The sequence below is a fragment of the Typopeltis vanoorti genome, chromosome 24 (assembly GCF_054136105.1).
Source record: "Typopeltis vanoorti isolate ZY-2024b chromosome 24, IOZ_Tvanoo_1.0, whole genome shotgun sequence".
NCBI classification, from domain to species: Eukaryota; Metazoa; Arthropoda; class Arachnida; order Uropygi; family Thelyphonidae; genus Typopeltis; species Typopeltis vanoorti.
In genome coordinates this window covers 51,705,795-51,731,869 of record NC_143572.1, presented here as the reverse complement: position 1 = coordinate 51,731,869, position 26,075 = coordinate 51,705,795, and the positions used below count along the sequence as shown (strand labels likewise).

The window sequence follows — 26,075 nt, the reverse complement described above, 5'->3', positions numbered from 1 at the left end:
TGGTCCTTGAACTGATTACTTTGGTTGCCATAGGCAAATGAAACTTGCAAACATATCGATGAGTGCAATGACTGACACCAATGTCCATAACATATATATACAACAATGTCCATAAAATATATAGTAGTATATACTTTTTCAACACTACTTGCTTGATTTCACTGTTCATCTGTCTCACTCCTCTGTTTATTCACTTAACTCTTGGTATGCAGTTATGCATTGCTTGTGTCAGATACTTCTTTATCATTTCGGGTGGACTGTCAACATATTTTCTGCACAACTTATCAACCCAATATATTGATTCTGATGAATTATGGAGAGTCTCATAATCACCCACCTTATAGTTCCATACATATATATATATATATATATATACACACACACCTTCTTGACAACAACCATTTCCTGTTTGACTACCTTCTAAACCAATACCTCTTGATTATTCTCATCAACAGTGGTTAGTGTTGATACCTCATTCAAAACGACATCCTGTGAGGATATTACTGAAAAACCTCAGGTTGTTTCCATGACATGTTCTTAAGTTATCCTGCAGAATCTTATCAAATTCACTCTTCTTGGTACTATAGACTTTCTCTTCTTCTAATCAACATTCCTATAATTAAAATCTCCCATTAGGATCACTTGCCCAGCTAATTTGTTGAAACATTTCACAGTGAGTGCTGTCCTCATTCTTTGGCCTATAACAATATCCTATTAGATATACTATTTTGTTGATCCCAACTTCACACCAAATAACTTCAAAATCTTCACACACTATTATTTTCTACTTCCACTCTTGATGGACACGGTTCCTCTGCTATTATTAACAGTACTCTCCTCTCCTCTCTTCACCTTCCTATCCTTTTGGAATATTCTATACCCTGCCATTTCTGGTCCTGATATTATATCATTCTCATACAAACAAGTTTCACTTATACCAGTTATCTTTGGGTATACTGACTTGATCAGTATTCTCTTGGCACCTTATCATATGCCTTTTCCAAAGCTACGAAACTTAAATATAGATTCTTGTTATATCTTATATACAGTTAGTTCCTAACTTCTACAATTTTTCTTAGCTTCAAATATGCCTGCATAAATTTTACCTGGAGCTCAATAGCAAGTGTCTTCTCTAATTGATACATGGGTACTATGATGTTCTACCTCAATCTTCTGGAATTTGGCCCTCTAACCAGGCATTCTGAATTATTATTATGGAGTAGTCCATAATAATAATGATGATGTTTAGGATCTCACTAATCTAGGGAGGCCCTAAACATCATGCCAAACACTATCCAACATTTGTGTGGTATCTATCATACTTTGAACTCATTCACAGTCATGGCACCCACAACAGACTCTGGCAACCTATTCTGCTCATTTACCACTCTTCAAGCAAAAAACATAGTTCTAACATCCTTGCTTAAGTACCTCTTACTCAGTTTCCAAGGATGTCCCCTATTTCTTCCACCACCAGACCTGTTCTGAAAAATTTCCTCTGAATGATGCTTGTAAAAAACCCTTCAGTAATTTGTATGTCTCAATCATATCACCCCTTTTCTGCCTGTCAACCACTTTCTGTAATTCATAAATCTTCAACTTGTTCTCTTAAGGTTCATTCCATAGACCTACTACCATCTTGGTCACTCACCTCTGGATCCTCTCTGCCTCTTCCTCATTGCCAAGAAACTCTGGTACCCTGATCTGCATGCAGTAGTCAAGATGGAGTCTTATCAAGGCTTGATCAAGAGGAGTAATAACTGCTTGTTGAAGTATTCTTTGGTAACCAAATAATCTGATGAGCTGCTTTAGCCACTTTTTCTGTGCCCTCTCAACTTTAATGCAGCATAGTCACTGTAAAATTTTATATACACCCTACATATTTTAGCATTTCTAGTCATATGAAGTGAGGAGCTTAGTGTACCAGTTTCAATTCTCTACCTGCATCATTCAGTTGTGGAGGCACTTGCTTGACTAACACATGACACATTAAGTGGCTCTAATGTTAAAAATGAGTAAAATTGAGTACCACGCTGTGATAAAGTTTTTCACCAAAGAAGGACTTTCTCCAAGTGCTATCAAACAGCAATTGGATGGTGTTTATGAGGAAGCTTCTCCTTCATATTTCATCATGAAGTAATGGCTAAACAGTTTCGCTTAGGAAGAGAGAGCATTGAAGATGATCCTTGTGCTGGTCAGCCTGTGGAAGTGATGATTGAGGAAAATGTCTCTCTTTTTGAGGAAGAACTGCTCAAAGAAATCTCGTCCAGGTTGGGGCTTTCTATAACAATGGTCTTTCACATCATTCAAAAAGCTTCACATGATGAAGGTCAGTGCAAGGTGGGTGCCCTGACTTCTCTCTTCAGTTCAGAAGGAGCCTCATGTGACCTGTTTCTGCACATTTTCAGGGCGAAGGAATCAGAGAGAAGTGCTGGAATCCATTGTCACTGTGGATGAAACCATGGTCCTATATTATGATCCTCTTACCAAAAAGGTTATCCATGGAGCAGTGCAAACCGGGCAAAGCACTGCCGAGAAAAGCTAATCGAGAAAAAAAAAAGAAAAAATAAATAAAAATAGAAAAATCACTGAAGAATAATAATAATTTAATTATTACGAAAGCTGATAAGGAGAAGGCTGTAGTGATTCAAGATAGGAAGGGAATATGAGAGAAAAATGTCTCTTTTACTTCGCGACTGTTCAACTTATAGGCCTCTTTCATCAGATCCTACCTGAAGTCAATTGAAGAGACTTAATTCTCTTATAGATAATGTATCTACATGGAATGAAGATCAAAAAAAAACAACTTAAAACCTTCTTCGTCCACCTAGATTGTATGGTCTTCCAAAAGTTCATAAACCAGGCATTCCGTTAAGACCAGTCGTAGATTGTACAGGTTGCCCCACTTACAAAATCTCAAAATTTTTATCAAATTTACTCTCCTCTTCAACTAGAAGAACTGATACTTATATAAAAAATACTATGGATTTCAAAAATAAAATTTCAGATCTTCATTTGGATGTTTCTGATATCATGATCAGTTTAGATGTTGTTTCTTTACTTACAAATGTGCCTCTTTCAGAAAGCATTGAATTACTACAACAGGAATTTCCTTCAGACATTGTAAACGTATTTGATTTTGTAATAAATTCTGGTTATTTTTCCTTTAAAAATAAGTTGTATCAACAAATTGAAGGAACAGCAATGGGTAATCCTCTTTCTCCTGCTATTTCCAATTTCTTTATGGAACATTTTGAACAATGTATCTTTGACAGCATTTCTCCCATGGTTCAGATATGTCGATGACATTTTTGCTGTATGGAATGGATCTTCGGATGAACTTCAACAATTTCTCACTAAGTTAAATGCATTTCATCCTAGGATCAAGTTTACCCTAGAAGTAGAATCAAATAAGCAGTTAGCCTTTTTAGATCTTCTAATTCTTCGCCAACTAGATGGTAACCTACATTTCTCAGTTTATAGAAAGAAGACTCATACAGGCCATTATATCCATGCGAAATCTCATCTCCATCCCAGTCAAAAGGCAGGAACTATTAAAACACTGGTTCATCGGGCCCATTCCTTTTGTTCTTCAGACGATCTTTTACAGAAAGAACTACAATATATAACTTCTTCCTTTCTATCTAATGGTTATAAGAATTGCTTCATTAAAAGAACTTTGAGTAGTTTTAATATGTCTTCCTCTTCAAACATAGAAGAAATAATGCGCATTACTATCCCTTATGTACAAGGCATCAGTGAACGTATAGCAAAAGTTTTAAAACCACTGAATATTTTTGTTATCTTTCGACCGTTTAGAAAAATCTCCAGCTTTCTCACTTCTCCTAAGGACAAGCTTCCACACCTTAATTATCCAGGTGTCTACCAGATTCCGTGCTCTTGTGGATTATCTTATTTCGGACAAACAGGAAGATCTGCCTCTATTCGGCTAGAAGAACACCAATCTTATATTCATCATCATCAAATTCCTGCCATGTACCCTCAAGGGGTGTACAGGATATGATAGTACTACATGAAAAAAATTACATCATTATTAATTTCCTATCTACAATTTTCCTCCAAATCAGTCTGTTACTTGTCAAGACTCCAACATTATCATATCTTATATTTCTATCGTCTAAAGCACTTTGTACTGTATCAATCCACCTATATCTTGGTCTTCCTCTGGGTCATTTTGCTGCCAACCTGGCAGAGAACACTTGTTTTGCTAATCTTTCCTCGAACATTCTGTTTAAGTGAACATACCACCTGAGATTAGCTCTGCTAATGCATTCCTGGATGCTGACAATGTCAAGTTCTTTCCTAATATCCTCGTTTTTAATATGATATTGCCATTGATGCCATCTGTTCATGCCTATAATCTTTCTCAGGATTCTCATATCTGTGGTCTCTAGTCTTTGGTCAAGTGTTTTACTTCTGACCCAGCTCTCAGATCCATAAGTTAAAACTGGTTTGAACACTGTCCTGTATACAGCTAATTTAGTGTTCCGACTAATTTCTCTCTTATTCCATATGAATTTATTCAATTGACTTCCCACCATACCAGCTTTGCTGATTCTGTTGTCTATTTCTATATTTAATTTACCATCTTCAGTAAAAATTGTGCCTAAATAGCTGAAATGTTTTACTTGTTCCACAGGGTCTCCATTCATAACACAGTTGACATTTTCAATGATTCTGCCTATTTTCATTGTCTTTGTCTTTTTATTGCTGACCTTCATACCATATCTATTACAACAGCTATTCAATTTAGTCAGAGAATCTTGCAGACTTGTAGCAGATTTATTTAGAAGTATAACATCATCCGCATAAAGCAAAGAGCTGACATTAACATCTCCAATTTTGATCACCATCCATCACCATCATACGTATCAAGGATTTAGGCCTAGTATGGCCTGTTCTGGCCTTAGAAGTCATCGTTGAATTGTTTAAGAGGACGTCCTGGTTTTCTTTTTCCTAATGGCTTGTAGTTTAAGGCTTGTTTTGGTAATCTTTCTGTTTTCATTCTTTGAACGTGTTCCATCCATCTATGTCTATATTTTTTAATTTTTTCAATTACTGGTTCTTGGTTTAATTCTTTCATAATATCTTCGTTTCTTTTGTGATCAAATAGGGTATACTTTGCAGTTTTTCTCATAATCTTCATTTCTGCTGTTGTTAATCTTTGTTTGTCTTTTTGTTTTATTGTCCAGATTTCGCTTCCATACATTAAGACCGGCAGGGCTAATGTATTGTATACTTTTAGCCTGGTTTGTTTTTGAACTAGGTTTGGTTTAAATATAGAGTTAATTTCTCCTGTTATTTTTAAATATTTTGCAATTTTTATGTTTATATCTTTTTCATTTTCATAAGTGATCATACATCCTAGGTAGTTAAATGAATTCACCTGTTCTAAGATCTTGTTATCTAATACTATTTTAGTTCTTGCTGGATCTTGTCCTTTAAAGGCCATAGTTTTTGATTTTTCCATTGATATTATCATACCATAATCTTTGGATATCACATTTAGATTTAAAATAGCTTTCTGTAAGTTATCTTCAGAATTTGTAATTATTATTTGGTCGTCTGCAAAGAGGAGAGTGTTTAAGTTAACTGAAGGTGAAAGTTTAATTCCTTGATGTAAATTTTTACTCCATTTTATTATTATTTCATTTAAGTAGATATTAAAAAGAGTTGCTGCAAAAAGAGTCCAATTTTGATATCATGTTTAATACCACTTTCCTTCATAATGTGATCGATATAGATAATGAATAAAAGAGGGGATGATGTACATCCTTGTCTCACGCCAGATTTAACATTAAACCATCTTCCTGTACTTCCTTCAATTCTAACTGCTGACTTACAACTCAAATAAAGACTAAGTATTGCTTGATATAATGCCCCATTGACACCATATAACTGCAGCGTATTGAATAGCTTCTCTCTTGGCACCTTGTCATATGCCTTTTACAAATCGACAAAACTTAAATACAGATCTTTGTTATATTCCCATGCTTTCTCGACTGTTTGTTGCAAAGTGAAGATCTGATCCTGACAGCCTCTATTTGGCCTGAATCCAGCTTGTTCTTCATCAAGCTTTTCTTCCACAATTCTTCTCAACCATTTCTCAAGTATACTTGCATAGATCTTGCCAGGAACACTCAGTAGGGAAATACCTCTGTAATTCTCACATGCAGTTTTATTTCCCTTTTTATATATGGGTACTATGAGAGCTCTACTCCAATCATCGGGAATTCGTCCCTCTGTCCAGGCTTTCTGAACTATGCAGTGTAGCCACTGTAAGCCTCTTATACCACCATACTTCAGCATTTCTGGTTGAATATCATCTACTCCTGCTGCCTTTCCACATTTCAAACCTTTGATGGCTTTTTCTACTTCTAGTATGGATATGTATTCCTGATTGCATGCCTGGTCAGTGTTTTTTACCACTGTGCTGTCATCACTGCTTGTTTCGTTTAGCAGTTTTTCAAAGTAATTACTCCTTGCTTCAAGGATATCTTTTTCTCCCGTTTTCATGTCACCTTTATCATCTCTAATTCCTTTTACAGCACTCTTTCCTCCATTCTTAAGCTTCTTCAACAACCTCCAGAATATTTTGCCACCTTCTTGATATTTATTTTCTATATTCTTGCCAAAGTCCTCCCATGACTTTTGTTTAGCTAGTTTTACACAGTGTTTAGCATTCTTGCATTTGTCTCTATATTCTCTAAGAGCACAAGCTGACGTATTTGACAGGAACTTTTGGTATGCTTTCTTCTTTTCCTTCACTGCCTCTTTAACTTCCTGTGTCCACCATGGAGTTCTGATTTTTTTATCCTTACAGATAACCTCACCACATGCCTCTATGGCAGAATCAATCAATGTTTTCTTCAGAGTTTGCTACTGAATCTCCAAGGTTTGATTCCTGTTCTCAAACTCTTTCATTTTTTCTTCAATAATCTTTCTGTATTTTAGCCTACGGTTCACATCAGAGAGCAGCTCAACTTTTATTCACTTTAAAACTTTCTTGCATGTTATTCTTTTCAATATGAAATTCAATTTTATCCTGCTCAAGACTAAATAGTGATCACTTCCAATTTCAAATCCTCTGTACACTCTGGTGTCCTGCACCAGGGAGAAAACATCACTATCAACAATAACATAGTCATTGAGACTTTTCTTATTCCTAGCCTCTTCTCTCCATGTGAATTTGTGCACATTTTTATGTTGGAACATGGTGTTAGTAATAACCAGTCTATGTCCTGAGCAGAAATCCAACAGATATTTCACATTATTATTAGCTTTGCTCTTTTCTCCAAATTTTCCCAAAATATTTTTGTATGTCTCACAATCATTTCCTACTCTGCTATTTAGATTCCCAACAAGGACCAACTTTTCATTTTTCATTGTGTCAGTTGCTTTTTCTAAATCCTCAAAAAATTCCCCCACTTCTACCTTAGTAGAACCTTCTGTGGGACCATAGGCACAAATAAGTCTCATTGTCCAGTTCCCCATTCTCATATTTGCCCACATTACTCTACTTGAGACTGACTGCCATTCAAGAAGATTAGCCTTGTATTTTGTGTTGAATACTATGGCTACTCCTTTTCCTTGATTGTCATTGCCTGAATATAACATTTTGTATTTATTGCTCAGAAAGATCTCACCAGTTTTGGTCTTTTTTGTTTCAGTCACCCCTATTATGTCGATCTGGTACTTATCTAATTCCTCAGCTCACTCCATTTCTTTGCCATTCAGGCTTCTTACGTTGATAGTACCGATCTTTAACTCTGGTGATGTTGAGTTGGGGTTTGTTTTCAGATTTGTACCAATAGCTGACTTTTCTCTGTTTGCCCTGGTTCCCTGACGAAAACAATGGGGGCCTTGTTTAACCGGGCGACGCCCCAGCTGGTATGAAATTTTGTCATGTTGTACCATCATTTTTTATTTTGGTTTAACCAATAAGAATACAATTTGGTCCGCTAAATCCCAAATTGCCAGCCCATCCTCGTTCGTTCAGTATCAAAGTAGATACCCAACAGGGTGCACCACGAGAAGGTGAGGATTGGACATTAGGTTAGAAGCCCTGGTCGGTTCTCCGCATTCCTTTAAAGGCTATGTGGAGGTCTCCTCTTAGTTATACTGCTTTGACCATTAAGCACCCCAATCTTATATTGAATACTTTAAACCTGCGAAGTCTGGACTTGCAGAACATGCCATCTTCACTAGACACAGAGTTCATTGGAGAAAGACAAGAGTTCTTCACAAAAGTCAGTTTCTCATGGAATGCCTTTATAAAGAAACATGTGAAACTCTACTTCATTCTCCTAACTTATACAGATCCGACGGCTTATGTCTATCCCCTTTATGGGAGATAATACTTTACAAATTAACTAATCTTTCCTAACTTTTTATTGTATTTATTTATTTATTTATTTATTTTTTTTTTTTAGGAAATTTATTGACCTTTTTAGTTATCTTACACCAGCTACTTAGGTGGCACCTTTTGGAATTGTCAGTTATTGTTTAATTTGAGCTTAATGTATTGAGATGCTTGTGACACATAGGCAAAAATTATACTATTAAATAATCTTTGTCCGTGAGTTTTTTCCGTTATTAATTTTGTATCGGTATCGATATGTCTACTCACCGTATACCTCTTTTAAAACTTACCCAGTTTAATTGGTCGCTGTTCAAGTTGGAAAGACATTTAAATTATTTTTGTCTGCGGTACAGCCTGTACAGAATACAATTTGATTAGCTAAGTTCAGCAGCTAATTCAGTATGCTTATTTATTCTCACCCATGCTCATTTATTCAGTATCTAGTATATTGAACATCTAATAACAAAATAAGAAAGTAAGGAATACATTGAGTCAGAAGCCCTCATTGGTTCCTTGCATTCTTTACAGGTTATGTATTGTTCTCTTCCTGTTTATCTAGCTTTGACCTTTAAGTATTTCCCCTCTCCATATCCTATAAACTGCTGCTGATGTATTTTATTCTTTATACCTGTTCCTGTCTAGTTCCCAAGAGTATCTTTTATATTCATAGCTAGTCTAGTGAAAATGAAAAACAAATAACATAGATGCGTCAGCTTTATTTTTCATTTCCTTAATCATGTTTAAATATTAGTGCGTGGTTTATTCTGTTGTTACATATTTTACCATCCATGAATGTTTTGTGAATCTTTCCAAGGTTTCAAAACCACTAGTCTACTTCCAAAACAGTTGTTAAAGCAACCAAGGCTTGAATCCTAGAAAGGGAAAAAAAAGTCATTTGATAGTGACACTGGAAATAATCTACAACTGCCACGTAAGCGCATAGACTGATGTATCTAGGAAAACTTTAATAAACAGGCTGTGTACTTTTAAAAATGCAAAAATCCACACACACTCCCAAGCAATTAAGAAAATGATAGGCTATAATCATTAAAAAAAAAAATTGCATTCAGCTCTTTAACCTCTGCTTGTTTGAAAATTGTGCCCTAACATCTGTTATTGATTTGACATTGTATTCAGCATATGGTTCCTATGTGTAATTGTTTTATGATGTATTCTGTATACCAATATTGAAAGTAAACTTTGCTGAAAATCATAATGAAAGTGGTTGTAGACATTTAAAAAATATATATATACATTTTGTATACTGTAGTATTCTTTATTACGAGGGGGGGGATCTGGAAACCTCCGATAACCACCTAGAACAAAAATGATATTAAAGCAACTGACATAATCACAAGAAAGAACACACTAGTAGCAGAATTATGAAGTTAACTTATGTTCTTATATTCTTATATCTTTGTATGTTCTTTCTTGTGGTGCTTTAATATCATTTTTGTTCTAGGTGTTTATCATAAATTTCCAGACCCCTTCCTCTTGATATAGTGATGCCATTCATTATCACATAAATTGAACCTATATCCAATTTCGGCTTATGCAGAGATGCCATGTGCTCTAGAGATTTTGTTTTGCCTTAATTTTGTCATTAAAATGGCCCATTTAGAACTAAACAGAAGATACAGTAAAGTCCTAAATAGCAAATTCACTAAGCCAAAGGGGCATTTCAAATTGTTTTGCCACTTAAAATAGTGTGTGTGGGGGGGGAGGAACTTTTATCAACCAGTCTTGGAACAAGTATAAAAAATTACTGTCTTCCAACATGTGCATATCACTAAATATACATTTCATTAAGAGGCTTTTATAATTGTTCTTAGACAATACAATTTGAAATTGTTCAAGGTTAAAATATTTAATTGTCTGTGTATATATATATATATATATTTTTTTTTTTTTTTTTGTGAGAACTTTTGTGTGATGTGATGCTGTGATACTCTGAGAGCCCTGTTGAATGGTAATACTTTTCTAAAAATTCAATAAGTGTGTCAAAAGTTATGGCATGGTTTCTAAATATCAATCAATTTTGAACTTATATGTACTATACAATTTCCTTTGCCCAGTTTTCTTCTGAAAATGGTCTGATTGAAACCAAATCTTAATAGTGCTCTATCTTCTTTTTATGTATCAAGTCTGTTGATCTGTTATGTAATAGAGATCCTAGATATCGTCATCATCATTTATTGTTATGCATCTCAAGTAATGTACAGGGTATTGTAATGATTGTCCTGCCAACTGTGACTTATGGTTCACAGACTTGGGCACTATCCACTACACAGACAAAAAAAAGCTCTAGCATTCCTATCAGCAGTTTTCTTCCAAATTGATCATATGTGTCAGGTCTCTAGCATCATCAGTTACATTGTTATCTTCTAAGACACTACTAACTGCATCTTAAGATTTTGGTCTTCTTCTCATGTAGTGCCATCGTAGTAGCTTGAACATCCTTTCAGGTTATATCTCAGGAAATCGATGATGATGATTATTAAAAAATAAAAAATTCAGATTTACAGACCTGGGCAATATCAGATTACTTTAACTTAGCAAAAAAATGACTTGGTTTAATGTTATAATTATAAGTCCTAATTAATGTTTTAGTTTCATTCTGATGTGAAAAAGGTAGGTAATATATTAAAAATAATGGCTATCCTTTTATATTGATTTAAAAAGTAGACAAAACATTCAACATTAGTGCTGATATTAGTGTTGTTTTTATATTACATCTGTTATTTCCCATTTTTATTGGTTTCTTTATGTTAAAGAGGAATCAAACTGAACTACTAAATCAACTTGTGGACGCCAGTGCATCCAAGGCATTTGTTACTGTAAGTGCTAGTAGTTTGTTTCATGCATAATGCAAGTGACTTTTCATTGGATTTTCATTTTTTAAAAAAATAATTATAAAGAAAAACTAGAGAAATTATGAAATGATTTTGTAGCTTAGTTAAAAATATTTGAAGAATTACCATATTCAAAGGAAAATTTGTGGTAGGGTACAGTGATCTCTGAATTTTCTGATCATGTTGGGAAATCGGTTTGATGGTCAAATTGACTATGCAGTTATCAGAATGTATGGTTATATATATAGTACCAGAAGTCAGATGACACACAACCATTCAAGGAATGGTTAAATTTAGGGGTTTGGTTATTTGAAGGTCAAATAATTGAGAGATCACCATAGTTTAAAATAAAACAAGTGGATTACTTATTCTGAACATTTTGCTGTGCACCGCACCCAGAGACATAAGCATGGATAAAATAATATTAAAAACCAAGCTGCTCATCATGGCCTTGTAGTAATATACAAATACTTTTATGCCACAAGTATGTGATTTCCAGTTTCATCTGGTGGTAGTGCAGCTCTAAGATTAACTTATGAACTGCTGCTTAAATTGGCACATGTGATCAATAGCAGAATAATAATTTATTTATTATTTGTTGCTTATGACACGATTGTCAGGCTTTTTAAGTAAATTTTGTTATGCGGGTGTACTGACCAAAAGTTGCAGCAAAAGATGTAATAATCAGTTATACTAATTATAAGTACATAACTCTAATACTTGTATTTATATTTTTAACATGCTGTATTTTGCATTCTAAATAAGATTAATATTCAGGTTTAATTTATTAATATATATTATTATTATTTTTTTTATAACGTTGTCTCCATGGAGTCAGAAGACTCATCACGAGACACCCTATGTTGGCACACTAACCATTATTCATATAATACCTGTCATACTTCTAAAACTCAATCACCTCTAGCAATGCATTCCACACATTCATCAACCTCCAAGCAAAAAATCTAGTCCTAACACCCTTATAAACCACACTTTTACAGTTTCCAAGGATGATCCATTGCACTGTACAGAAAAAAAGTCATTAGTATCAATCCTTTAAAATCCCTTTAATAACTTATATGCCTCTATCATATCTCCTGTGTTATGCCTATCAGCTAGTTTTTGGAGCCCGCAGACCTTCAATTTTTCCTCATAGGAAACATTCCACAGACTTGCAGCAATCTTTGTCACTCTCCTCTGGATCTTCTCCATCACTTCATCATCAAGGAATCCAAGTGACCAGATCTGTTTGCAACAATAACTTCCTTATCCCTGCTTGTGAGTGTATTCTTCAACAACTATGTCATTTGATGTGCTGTTTTGGCCACCTTTGCAATATGCCCTCTAAACTCAAGTTCTCTGTCCACAATAACCTCCAAGTCTCTTGCCTCATCAACTTCTTGCATTTCAATTCCATTAATATAGTACACATTATGTAATCTCATCCTCCCAAAGTGCATCACCTTACACTTAGCGACGTTAAACTGACAGCCTTTTATCTTTGCCCATACTGCCAGCATATTTAAGTCATCCTGCAAGATATCTAAAAGTGGATATTTCCTGTCAAATTATTTCCAATATCATTAATGTACAATTAAACAACAGAGGACCAAGAAGTGAGCCCTGAAGTACACTATTAGGCACCTGCCTTCTCCTGTACTCAGCTCTTCCATAAACCACTGTTTGATATCTGTCCATTAGCCACTCTCTAATCCAAATCACCAGCTTTGCATCAATTCCCATTTACTCCAATTTATACAACAGAGTTCCATGCGAAATCCTGTCGAGTGGCTTTGCAAAGTCCAACAGTATCACTGAGCAAGGATTTCCTTTATCCAACTCCACTGTTACTTTATTATGGAAAGTAAGTTACAAAGGCAAGACCTACCCTTCACAAAACCATGTTGTCCCTTTAATTTTTATCAATTTCTCCAAAACCTTAACCACCACTCCTGATATACTGATTGGTCTATAACTTGATACTTCTGTCTTGGAGCTTCCCTTATGCAGCAAAATTATTTTCCCTCTTTCTACTCTATTGAAACTTTACTAGAACTGAGGCTAAATTAAACATCTTGGTCAGAGGAGGTGTTGGTTCTCTTGCACATTCTCGTAACACATGGGCCGACATGCCATCTAACTCTATGGCAGTGTTAGCATTAAGGTTCTGTAATATACTAAGCACCTCTATTTCTTCTATCTCTAGACTCATCAGTGACACATTTGGCATTGTAATATCACAACCATGATGGGGCACTTTTGCAAAGTGATCACTAAGTAATTCAACTATTTGATTTGCTTTTGTTACTTCCTTACCATCAAAGTCATCCTTCCATAGTTTTACTTTTACTTGCCATATAGTGAAAGAACTCCTTAGGATTTCTTTTGGACTCATCAGCTAGCTGCCTCTCATAATTAGCTTTGGCCTTTCTTACCATACAGGTCACCCTCCTTGCCTGTACCTTATACTGCTCATGGTATGCTGATCACCTTTTTCTTTATACTTCCTCCACAACCTTTTCTTCATCTGCAACTCCTGTTTAATGATTCTGGTTGAAGTTAGAATGATAACCACCAACCATCATGTAGAACTTGAGAGCAGTTGGGAGGGAGAAACCATTGATGGCTGAGCAGAAGGTATACGAGGAATTGAATAAATATGTGATGTCAGTTAATGCTATAGAACATGATAGTATATCACCTCATGTCTCAAGGAGATGTTCAAGGGAGTTAAAAGAGCATCTTTAACTTACCTCTTTAACACAAGTCTTAGATTTGTCTAAGTTCTAAAGGAGTGATGGGAAGAGGGAAAATTTTTTTTGTGTCATATAGGGGGGTGATAAGAGTAAGGTTTTGAATTACAGTAAAGGTGTTACCTTTACCACAAGCTAGCAAGTGAACTGGTGACATCAAGCACCTACTCAAAAAAGTTTCTTCCTAGTCTCCTGACATTGCAAAAAAAAACAAAAAAAAACTTGCACTTCAGTTTCCCCTAAAACCCATAGTGGATACCACTGATTCTCCCTGTTATAAAATATCCAAACTATCCAGTTAGTGAAATCGTTTGCACCCATTACTGGGCATACCACATCATACATAAAATACCATTTTAAAAGTTCCATTGAAAATATAATTGTTAATGATACTGATATCCTATTGAGCTTTGACATCACCTCATTGTTACTAACATTTTCTTAGATGACACTTTATTGCTTTTTAAAAAATATGTTTTTCCTCTTGCTATCATTGACCTCTATTCCTTTGCTATCCATTCCAGCAATTTCTCTTGAAAGAACAAAATTGATAAATAGAAGTACTTCTATGGGGTCTTCCCTCTCATCCTCCCTTGCCAATTTTTTTATGGAAGATTTTGAAAAACAACCACTTGACTCACCCCCTCTTAAACATTTTATGTTGGAAGTTTTTTCTCGCTTGGTTAGACTATAATAAATTTAGTTTAATCCTTTATCCAAGTGTAAGCAAACAAAGTTTGCTCCTGAAGTATCTTCAGGACTGAGGCAACTCGTGGTAAGGGCAGACCAAGCTCTCATCACTCCTTGTCTTAGTATCTCCCATGATGCAAAGCACATCTTCTTTCGGACATGTATAATGCTATGCATTAAGGAAAGGGCCACTACTCAGACTGGTTTCGACCTTTATTGAGGTCTCGTCAGTGGGAGCTAGACCCAGAGGTGGTGATACCAAGGTGGAAGCAATGAGCAATGGGGAAGTCTTCTTTACCTATATGAGTTTCCAAAAGGTGTCTCATCTCACCTTATTATTAAATTACTGTGGATTTAGAGAAAGATGTTGGAAGTTTTTTCCACTTAGTTAGACTATAATAAATTTAGTTTAATCCTTTATCCAAGTGTAACTCTCAGTCCTGAAGATACTTCAGGCACAAACTTTGTTTGCTTACAGTTGGATAAGCTTTGAAATAATGCTGGATCTAATATCCACTTGATTTTTATAATTTTTGCATTGCCGAACTGAAGTCTTTTGGCTCTTTATTTTAGTTTAGAAGAGAAAGACCGGTTTTTTTAGAATCGTCTGCTGCTCTTAAAAATTATTGGCAACCTCTAATACTTCGAGATCCCAGTTACATCCTAGGTTGCTGCAGGTACAGGGGACCTCATCTAGTTAGGACTCTTTCTTCCATGTGTTTCACTTAATTTTGTGCTGTGTGGGTGTGTGACGTCTCATTTTGGTACTCCCTGATGATGTGTCTGTAACTCAGATGAAATATTGGAAGAATTAAATACTATTTTAAATCCTTTCTTAGTGCTGTTTCACTCCATTTAGACTCTAACATGGGAAATAAGTGATCAATAATAAAATGATCACTTATTTCTAGTCCCTTGTACATTCTTGTCTTAAATCACTGTGAAGATAATGCTAGCAACAATAACATAGTCAGTGAACCTTGTATCTTCTCTCCATGTGAATTTGTGCACATCATTATGTTAGAACATGGTTTTAATAAAAGCCAGTCCATATCCTGAACAGAAATTCAGCAAATACTTACTATTGTTATTAGCACTGCTCTTTTCTCCAGATCTTCCCCAAAAATTTCTAGGTTTAGATTTCTGACAGAAGGCCAAATTTTCCTTTTTTGTTTATGTCAGATGCCTTTGTGATACCATAGGCACTGTTAATCTTCATTGTCCATTTCCCCATTTTGACATTTGCCTACCTCACTCTGCTTGATATTGCTTGCCATTCAGGAAGATTATCTTTGCATTGAGTGTTGAATGCTGCAGGCTATTCCTTCCTTTCCCTGATCATTACTGCCTAAATATAACATTTTTGTATTTGTTATTTTGAAGAATATGAGTTGATTTTGTCTTCATATCAGTAATGCTAATTATGTTGATATGGTATTTTCCAATTCTTTTGTCCATTCGCTTATACTGATGGTGCTTATCTTGAATTTTGCTTATTGAGTTTGTTCCAGTATCTGACTTTTCACTGTTTGCTCTGGTTCCTTGACAAACAGTAGGATATCTCAAGTACAGAGTCCTTGGTCATCTCCTCTTTGATTAATCATATAATATTCTCTGATATTTCTCCACCAGCTACCCTTTTTATCCATTTCACCAGTGTGATGTCTGCATCCATTTTCTGCATGTATGGGTGATCTGAAAAGTTCTTGGCCTTGACCATAGATCACAACATTGTTGGCAAGATTTTTTTTTATCTAAGTTGGTCTGTTATAAGCATCCGTGTGAAATTGCAAGTCATTCTATCAAGTAGTTTATTTTATACATCTGTCCGAAACAAAAGTGTTGTCTGTATTCCTTGAAATGGATAAAATTGAGTATCGTGTGGTTATAAAATTCTTTGTTAAAGAAGGTTTAATGCTGAAAGAAATTCATTTGAAGTTCATTAAAGTTTATGGGCACTCTTCTCCTTCATTTTCGACAATTAAGAAATGGGCTGCCAAGTTTAAACGTGTCCTTACCAGCCTTGAAGATGATCCATGTGAAGGACGTCCAAAAAGTGTAACACCACCAAAAATCATTGATCAAGTGCACGATATGGTATTGGATGACCGGTGAATCGAAGTTCATGAAATTGCTGAGACTATAGGCATTTCAAAAGAACGTGCAAGATATATTTTGCATGAAGGATTGCAAATGAAAAAATGGATGCCACGCTTGCTCACAGCAGATCAAAAATGCACTTGCATGAAAATCTCTGAACAGTGGTTGGAGCATTTTAACAAGAATAATAAAAGAAAACTTATTTTGTGCATCAATTTATTACTATGGATGAGACTTGGATTCACCATTACACACCAGAATCCAAACAACAGTCAAAACAGTGGACAGAAGCTGGTTGTTCAGCACCAAAGAAGACAAGGTTCTATCACCAGGAAAGGTCATGGCATCAGTGTTTTGGGATGCTAAAGGCATTTTGTTTATTAATTATCTTGAAAAGGATAAAACAATAACCAGGAATAATATTCCGATCTTTTAACCAGACTAGACAAAAAAATTCATTTGGCTCCCTCTGACTTCTGTCTCTTCCTCGTTTCAATGTTTTTATTCGAATCAAGAGGTGTTTGCAGCTGTAGAAGGGTATTTTGCAGATCTTACCGAGAACCACTGCAGGGATGGGATAATGAAGCTGGAGCATCGCTGGAATAAATGTATTAGTCTTAATGGAGATTATATTGAAAAAAAAATAATTTTGAAATTATAAATTTGTTTTTGGTGAAGAACAAGCGGGATTCAGGCCAAATAGAGGCTGTCAGGATCAGATCTTCACTTTACGACAAATAGTTGAGAAAGTATGGGAATATAACAAAGATCTGTATTTAAGTTTTGTCGATCTGGAAAAGGCATATGACAAGGTGCCAAGAGAGAAGCTATTTAATACGCTACAGTTATATGGTGTCAATGGGGCATTATATCAAGTAATACTTAGTCTTTATTTGAGTTGTAAGTCTGCAGTTAGAATTGAAGGAAGTACAGGAAGATGGTTTAATGTTAAATCTGGTGTGAGACAAGGATGTACATTATCTCCTCTGTTATTCATTATCTATATGGATCATATTATGAAGGTAAGTGGTATTAAACATGATATCAGAATTGGAGATGTTAATGTCAACTCTTTGCTTTATGCGGATGATGTGATACTTCTAAATAAATCCGCTACAAGTTTGCAAGATTCCCTGACTAAATCGAATAACTGTTGTAATAGATATGGTATGAAGGTCAGCATTACAAGGACAATGAAAATAGGTAGAATTGTTGAAAATGTCAACTGCTTTGTGAACGGGGAACATGTGGAACAAGTAAAACATTTCAGCTACTTAGGCACGATTTTTAGTGAAGATGGTAAATTAAATATGGAAATAGACAACAGAATCAAGAAAGCTGGTATGGTAGGAAGTCAATTGAATAAATTCATATGGAATAAGAGAGAAATTAGTTGGAACACTAAATTAGCTATATACAAGACAGTGTTCAAACCAGTTTTAACTTATAGATCTGAGAGCTGGGTCAGAAGTAAAACACTTGACCAAAGACTAGAGACTGCAGATATGAGAGTCCTGAGAAAGATTAGAGCCGTGAACAGATGGCATCAATGGCAATATCATATTAAAAACGAGGATATTAGGAAAGAGCATGACATTGTCAGCATCCAGGAATGTGTTAGCAGAGCTAATCTCAGGTGGTATGGTCACTTGAATAGAATGGGCGAGGAAAGATTAGCAAAACAAGTATTCTCTGCCAGGTTGGCAGGAAAACGACCCATAGGAAGACCAAGATATAGGTGGAATGATACTGTACAAAGTGCCTTAGACAATAGAAATATAACATCCGATAATGTTGGAATCTTGACAAGTAACAGACTGAATTGGAGGAAAATTGTAGATAGGAAATTAGTAATGATGTAAATTTTTCATGTAGTACTATCATATCCTGTACACCCCTTGAGGGTACTTGTTAGGAAATTGATGATTGTGATGAGCATAAAAAAAAAAACTAACAATTTTTAATCACAATTTTATTCCAAAAATAAAGTTAAAGGAAGGCCAACACATTCAACAATGTGTCTTACAATTGTGAAGTAACTTTTCTACAAAAATTTATTTAATTGAAAATGTATTTTCAGAATTTGTTAATTTTTGTTGAATTGTTAGAAAAACCTGATGTTTTTTTCAAGTTTTTTTGTTCTTTTCTTTGTATTTTTAAATATGAATTTTTGTTTCAACTTATAAAATTCATCTGTCTGAAAGTGGTAAAACCTTTTTTTTTTTTTTTTTTTTTTTTTTTTTTTTTTTTTTTAACCTTCTAAAATTTGTGTCAGTTAATTCATACATTGTTAATATTTCTTCTTCATTAGTCCACACAATACTTCCATTAGAATTTTTTCCTAGTTTTCATTACATTTAAAATCTAAAATGCCTTTTGGCAATACATGTTGTAAGACATCACAGTAGATTTAAGTTAATATTTCTATGCTGTTTATGTGAATTTACATTTAAAGTAATAGTTCTCAGGTAGAAAAATCAGAGCTCCATTGTGGACACAGGAAGTTAAAGAAGCACTGAAGGAAAGGAAGAAAGCAGATTGAAAGTTTCATATTTATTGTAGACCATACTATGGACACTATCCGTGATATCAAATACGAAGAAATACCGTGAGAGATTTTTTTTTTTTTATAATCAGTAGCTGCAGTTAAAAACAGTTAACTTAATTTATAATGGATGCATGATATTCCTCACATTTGGTAATGTGGATGGCTGATAAACAGAAAATAGTATATGGGATTACAAATGAATCGAAGAAAAAGTAGGTGAACAGTTGTTCACCACAGGGCTCTGTACTGGGGCCACTGCTGTTCAGTTTACGCCTTGGGTATAATTTCAGGTGGGTATTCAGTTGCTTGCTTATAATGCTAAGCTGGTGAGATCGTTGTGATGTTGAGATCTTGCAGGATGATCTAAATAGTCCTATAATTTGGGAAAAGAGTAATCAGTGCCAATTTAATGGGTCAGTATGTAAAGTTATGCACTTGGGAATGGAATGATGAAAAACTATAGGCTGCACATTTCATTGATGCAACTGCACTTCAAAAAAATGGATGAATCTGGGGATTTAGGAGTATTGGTGAACAGAGAGAGAGAGAGAGGATATGTTGCAAAAGTTGGCAAAATATCAGCCCTAGTACAAAACAGTGTGGCACACTACTGGTCACCTACTATCTCTTTGATTCATCTTCATTATATACTACTCTCTATCTGTCCATTAGCCATGTCACCAGATTCATGTCCAATCCCATTTGTTCCAGTTGAATAAGGCTCCATGTAGTATCCTCTCATTTGAGTCAGTGATAGTAAGAAGACATTGGTTCTGAGGGCTGCAAAAAGCTGAGTAAAATTTTGATATTTATGATGTGGTGATGTTGGTAGTTTTTAATTGAAGTTTGTTGTGTGATAGCTGAGATCAATAGGTAGTGTTCAATTGAATTGTAGATTGTGGTGTTTCCTTTCTGTGTGTTTCTTTGTCTGTGTTCAGTGATTGTATTCCAAGACAAAATGGCAGTGAGGATGAGTTTTGTACGTAGATTGTTGGAAGGATAAATAATGTAACATTTTTTCAAGAATGGTATAGTGCTGTAAATGTAATATGCATGCATGGGGTCACCTACTGTCACACGCTTGTGAGTAAGCAAGTGTGGGTATGGAGGAAGTGTGACAAGTCCAGGAACTATGAGGCTTCTTTGAATGTGAGCAGTATCAAACAAAAGGGGAGAATAAAAGACCATGAGTGTAGCTAAGACAGCAATCCATATTGATGGTAAGAGAGCATTTGAGACTGATGGCAAAAAAAATGAAACTGTTGGTCAGATAGTATCATGCTAGTGTGATCATTGTAACTAATGATCACACTAGCATGATAGCAAATGTGAAGTGATTCAAGAGAATGAATGAAGAATTTGTGAAGATGAGGCAAGAGAAGCTTGTATGCAGAGTGAAGTGAAATGTAGTAACAAATGATTAACAGTGGTGGTACTCTGGAGATTCATTAATGAGAAATATTGTGAATGAGAAGGTGCACAAGGTTTGTTTTCCTTGGGATGAGAATGATTGAAGCATTGGATATGAGGAATAAGTGAGCAGATTGGTAGTTGTAGTAAGAATGAATGATTTGGTCAGGAACAAGGAGAATGTGAGAATGGATATCAGGAGGATATTGAGGAGAGTAAAAAATAACAGTTTGATTGGAAGGGTAGTGTGTAGATCAATCAGTGTGTTACCTAGTTATCACAGTGATGAGTTAGATGGCAAGCAAAAATTATGAATAGTATTCTAGCAAAGTTGTGTGTAAAGAAAGAAATGCGGTTTGTGATGATTTTGAGAGATGGATGGAACTGCATCAGAGGGAGAGCGATGAATTGTATTTAAATATGTACTTCACATTAACAGACAAGTTAGACCACAATATAACTATAAAATGGCATGAAAGGAAATGTAGTGGTATTCTAAATTGTAAATGTAGCTTAATCAAAAAAAACAAAATCCGTCAGGTATTTGGGCTTCCATATCGATAGCAATTTGAAGTGCAACTCCCATACCACTTTCTTAACAAATAAATTCAGGTTCATAATTAACGGAATATATTACGTTAAAAAATTTGTAAATGCAGCATTCTTAAGATGTTTATACTATTCCTGGGTAAATTCTTCACTGCAATATGGCATTACCTGTTGGAGCGGAGACTATTTTAACAATCTGATTCCATTAATAAGAATACAAAACAGAATAATTAGAGCCATAACTACTACCGACTTCGCACATTCAACCAATGATCTGTATGTCGTTCATAATATTCTACCAGTTCAGAAACTATATCTCTATGGTTGTTGTATGTTATATGTAAAAAAAGAAACACTGAAAGTCTCTTGGTATATGATGTATATTATGGATTACGATGTGGTCGAAACATGCTGATAGTACCCAAGGCAAACAAAGAAATTTTTCATAAATCCTTTGAGTACCTAACGACAAGCAGCTATAATAGATTGAAAAACTACCTCATGGGATTAAACAACATTGACATTTACTTTAAACATATAGTATAAGAGATCATTATAACTCATATTTCATAACCAATTAAGGTATTGAATGAATTGATATACTAATTAGTTCATTCAATTAGGTATTAATATATTAACATGTACATCATCATAACCGGTAAGCCTCATAGATGCGGTCCCTGGACTCTCAGTGACTTTTTGAGCTAATTACTTCTCTAGTAACCACTATGGCTACAGCTCTTGGTTACACACAAATGCATAAACTAACTTACATTATCACTAAAACCAATAACTTATTATAAACTACGAAACCATTCAAAATATATTGTACTCTCCTTGCATATGAGAAAACTTTTTATTAACTATAATAAAATAATAGCCAAAAATAAGTGTTAGTACCAATAGAATATGATAGTAATACTTGAATTTTTATTCTGTAATGCTGTACTGTACATTGAATTGTATTGTGAAATATTGTACATTGAATTATACAAGTTGAATAGTATAATATGTATATCTTGTATATGTGATGTGAATAAACTGTTAAAATGGTTTTGGTGTGAGACAACTGGAGAGGTTATTGCAGGAATGGAGAGTAACTGCAGTGAATAGAAGATCTGAGGAAATAAGAAGTGGTGTGAAAAAAGCCAAAAAGTGAGGTAAGAGAGTGGTGCGAGAGCTTGTGAATAGAGAAGTGAGTAGTGTGAAGGGAATGCAAAATTGCAAGACAGGCAAGGAATTAGGGTGGACAGGAAGACACTGCATGAGAAGTGTGGATGTGGAAGTGAATGTGTAAGCAGGCAAGATAGGATTGAGATGGTGTGAGGGGGAGCATATGGGTCTCAGGAGGGTTGTGTGATCAGTTGTGATAGAGAGGATTGGCCAGATATAGTTGGATGAGGATGACATCCTGACAGGAATAGAGATGGTGAACACGTAAAGTGTTTACGTAAACACGAAAAGTCTTTGCAAACACTGGAAGAGATGATTTTTTTTTTGTGAATATAGACAGGGCAGAGAGTGCTGTTGGTAACAGCAGAGAAGTTGTGCTTATTCAGGGTTGAGATGCAAGTGACAAATATTGGCAGTGGATTTGAGACAGTATGGTGTGAGGTAGAAGTCAGGATGAAATATTTATATGGATGTTGCTATGGACCCAGTAATGTGGATGGCAGTGAGAAGGAAATGTATAGGCAAAATTAGCCTAGCAAATAAGGAAAAGGGTGGTCATTATGGGTGAGATACATTGTAAAGAAGAGATAGTATCTAGGGACAAAGAATTCATTTCTCAAGATTTTGAGAATGTGGGATATTAAATAAATATTTAACAGATTCAATATTTATTTAACATCTGTTAAATACTGCTATAGTAGTATTTAACAGAGGTAAGGATCAAGGGCCTTGGATTTGATCAGAAGATGCTATTATAGAAGATGTCATATCATCCTCCAGTGAGAGTAACTATGAAGTGATCATCTAGGTCAGGGGTCAGCAACCAGTGGGCCGCATGCAGCCCAAACATGCATTTTTGGCAGCCCATAAAAGGTTGACCATACTTACATGGCATGTGGCCCGTATATTATAAAATGTATTATTTAAATAATACATTTTATAATATAAATAGTAAACTAAAAATAATTTGATATCGTGATATCGCCCTGCAACTTGGCGCGAGTAAACCGTGCCAGTCATCGTGAGTGAGGATAACAAAGGTGACTTCATCCGACGACAACTGAGATTTTGGTGCACTTTTTCAGTCGCGTTCCCTGGTCCATCATATATTTGTTAAAAATAATTTCAAAAATAGGTTCAAGAAAACATAAAATTGCAGATGAAGGAAGAAGGTTTAATAATGATATAAGTTTCAGTAAGGAAATACCGTGAGTAGACATATTACTAACTATTATAATAACGGAATTAACTCACGTAAATTATTCTTTATTCGTAGAATTTTCACCTGAGTATCATAGGCATCATCAGTACAGGTACAAGGCTAATTAAGCAATAACTGTTATATTCACAAAGCGCCACCTAAGTAGCTAAGGTTAAATTTCCTAAATTTATTTAATTATTATTATTATTATTTCTTTGTTTTTTATTTATTTTTAATTATTTAAATTTAATTATTTAGTTATTTAATTATTAAATAATTATTTAATATAAAGTACTATAAAGTACTTTATTTAATTATTTAATATAAAGTACTGCTTTATAAAGTACTATCTCCCACAAGGGGGAAAGACGTCGACCATCGGATCTGTTTAGGTTAGGGGAGTGAAGTAATGTTTCACATGTTTCTTTGTATAGCCGTTCCATTAGGAACTGACTTTTGTCTTGTTCCACTTAACTCTGTGTCTAGTGTTAATGGCATGTTCTGCAATTCCAGACTGTTTGGGTTCAAGGTACTGGATGTACGACTGGTGTTCTAACCGGACCTGAGCAGATCTTCCTGTTTGTCTGAAATTGATAATCCACACGAATAGGGAATCTGGTAGACATTTGGATAGCTGAGATGTGGGAGCTTGTCCTTTGGAGACATCAGGAATGTGGAGATTTTTCTGATGGGTCGAAAAGCCACACAGATATTTAGTGGTTTTAGCACCTTAGCTATGTGTTCACTAACCCTGTATACATAGGGGATAGGTATACGTGTAGGTTCTTCTGTACTTGAAGAGGATGCTGGAGCATGACTACTTAAAGCTCTTTTTATGAAGGACTTCTTATATCCATTGGATATGAAGGCGGAATTAATATACCGTAATTCTTTTTGTAAAAATTAATGCACTTCATCCAAGGATCCAGTTCACTCTAGAAGTAGAAGTAAATAAGCAGTTAGCCTTTCTAGATCTCTTGATTCTTCGCTAACCAGATGATTATCTACAATTCACAGTCTATAGGAAAGAGACTCATACAGGCCAGTACATCCATGCTGAATCACATCACCATCCCAGCCAAAAGGCAAGTACTATAAAAACACTAGTTCATAGAAACTCCTTTTGTTCTTCAGAAGAGCTTTGATAATAATGTCATGGTTGAGTTAAACAATGGTAATGGATAAACCATGAGATACTTTGAACTTTACTAAAACTTTTGAGAGGATTTTGCATAAGTTGAAGGATATGGGATTGGGTTACTAGTTTGGATAAGAGAATGGCTTACTGACTGATATCAAAAAGTGGTTTATGGGGATGTGTGAATCTTCAAGATTTATGGTGAACAGTGATGTTTTGCAGGGATCAGGCCTTAGACCATTGTTATTCAATCTTTACATTAATGTTATTAGGAAGGATTTAACCAGTGTCATACAGTTATTTGCTGATGATTCAAAGATAAGCAGGGTAATCAGGAATTCAACTGACATGTATTAAGAAATAGGAAGTTAAAGTTCAGAGATCATATAGCAAAAATTGTAAATACAACTCACAGGATAATTGCAATGCCGCAATATAAGGAAATCATTTTACTTCTTAGGAGTTGATACAACCTCATCTGAACTGTTGTGTACAGATCTGGTATTCTGGCCTCTGAGTGATGCAGATAAAATGGAGAGGGTGCAAAGGAGTGTAAAGATGATATCGGAACTGTGGAAATAGATTATCAGGAGAGATTGAGAATTTATGAATTGGATACTAGCAGACAGGAGAAAGAGGGGTGATATGATAGAGACCTACAGACTTTTGAAAGGGTCATATGGGATAACGGTAGATGGAATTTTTTGTTTTATGGTGGGTGGTAAGAAGACAAGAGAGGCATTCATGGAAGTTGAGAATGAATGCAGTCATGAAAGGGATGAGTTAGATTTTTTTTCTCATAGAGCAGTATGTGGCCTGCCTTGATGAGTCTCTGACTACCTGAAGGTCTGTTGTAATAATAATATATATATAGAACCAATTCAGATAAAATTTAAAATGCTAAATTTTTATATATGCTTATAATTGGTAATTGTTAACACTCTGAGTCATGACTGCACAGATGAAATCACATTTTAAAGATTTCTGTAAGTGACATGGAATCTACAGATGCTTGCACCATATAAGAACAATGTAAGTTGACTTGTGGAAGCATGCTAAAATGTATACATGATAATAGGCAGACTCTGAAATTGAAATTTTATATATATATATATATATATATATTATTGAAATTAGGATTTACTCGGGATGTATACATTTATAAAAATAAATTTAACTGACTAGAACCCAAGAAAGTATAACAAAAACCTTTAATACATCACGACTGGTTTCATCGGTGCTCCAACTTCTTCAGGTGAGAAATAAAAAACATAAGAT

The 26,075-nt window shown here is 34.9% G+C and overlaps 1 protein-coding gene across 6 annotated transcripts in view; it reads left to right on the top strand.

Annotated features, from left to right (window-relative positions):
* Positions 1–26,075, top strand: part of LOC150093191 (U2 snRNP-associated SURP motif-containing protein) — a 467,947-nt gene that overhangs the window by 8,725 nt on the left and 433,147 nt on the right. For 5 of the 6 annotated variants that reach the window (XM_090413350.1, XM_090413354.1, XM_090413351.1 and 2 more), the window contains exon 2: positions 11,158–11,220. The exons of the other annotated variant lie outside the window; for it this stretch is intronic. In XM_090413350.1, coding sequence (XP_090269476.1) covers positions 11,158–11,220 — 63 coding nt within the window. The remainder of the gene's footprint in view (positions 1–11,157; positions 11,221–26,075) is intronic. 6 annotated transcript variants of the gene reach the window in all.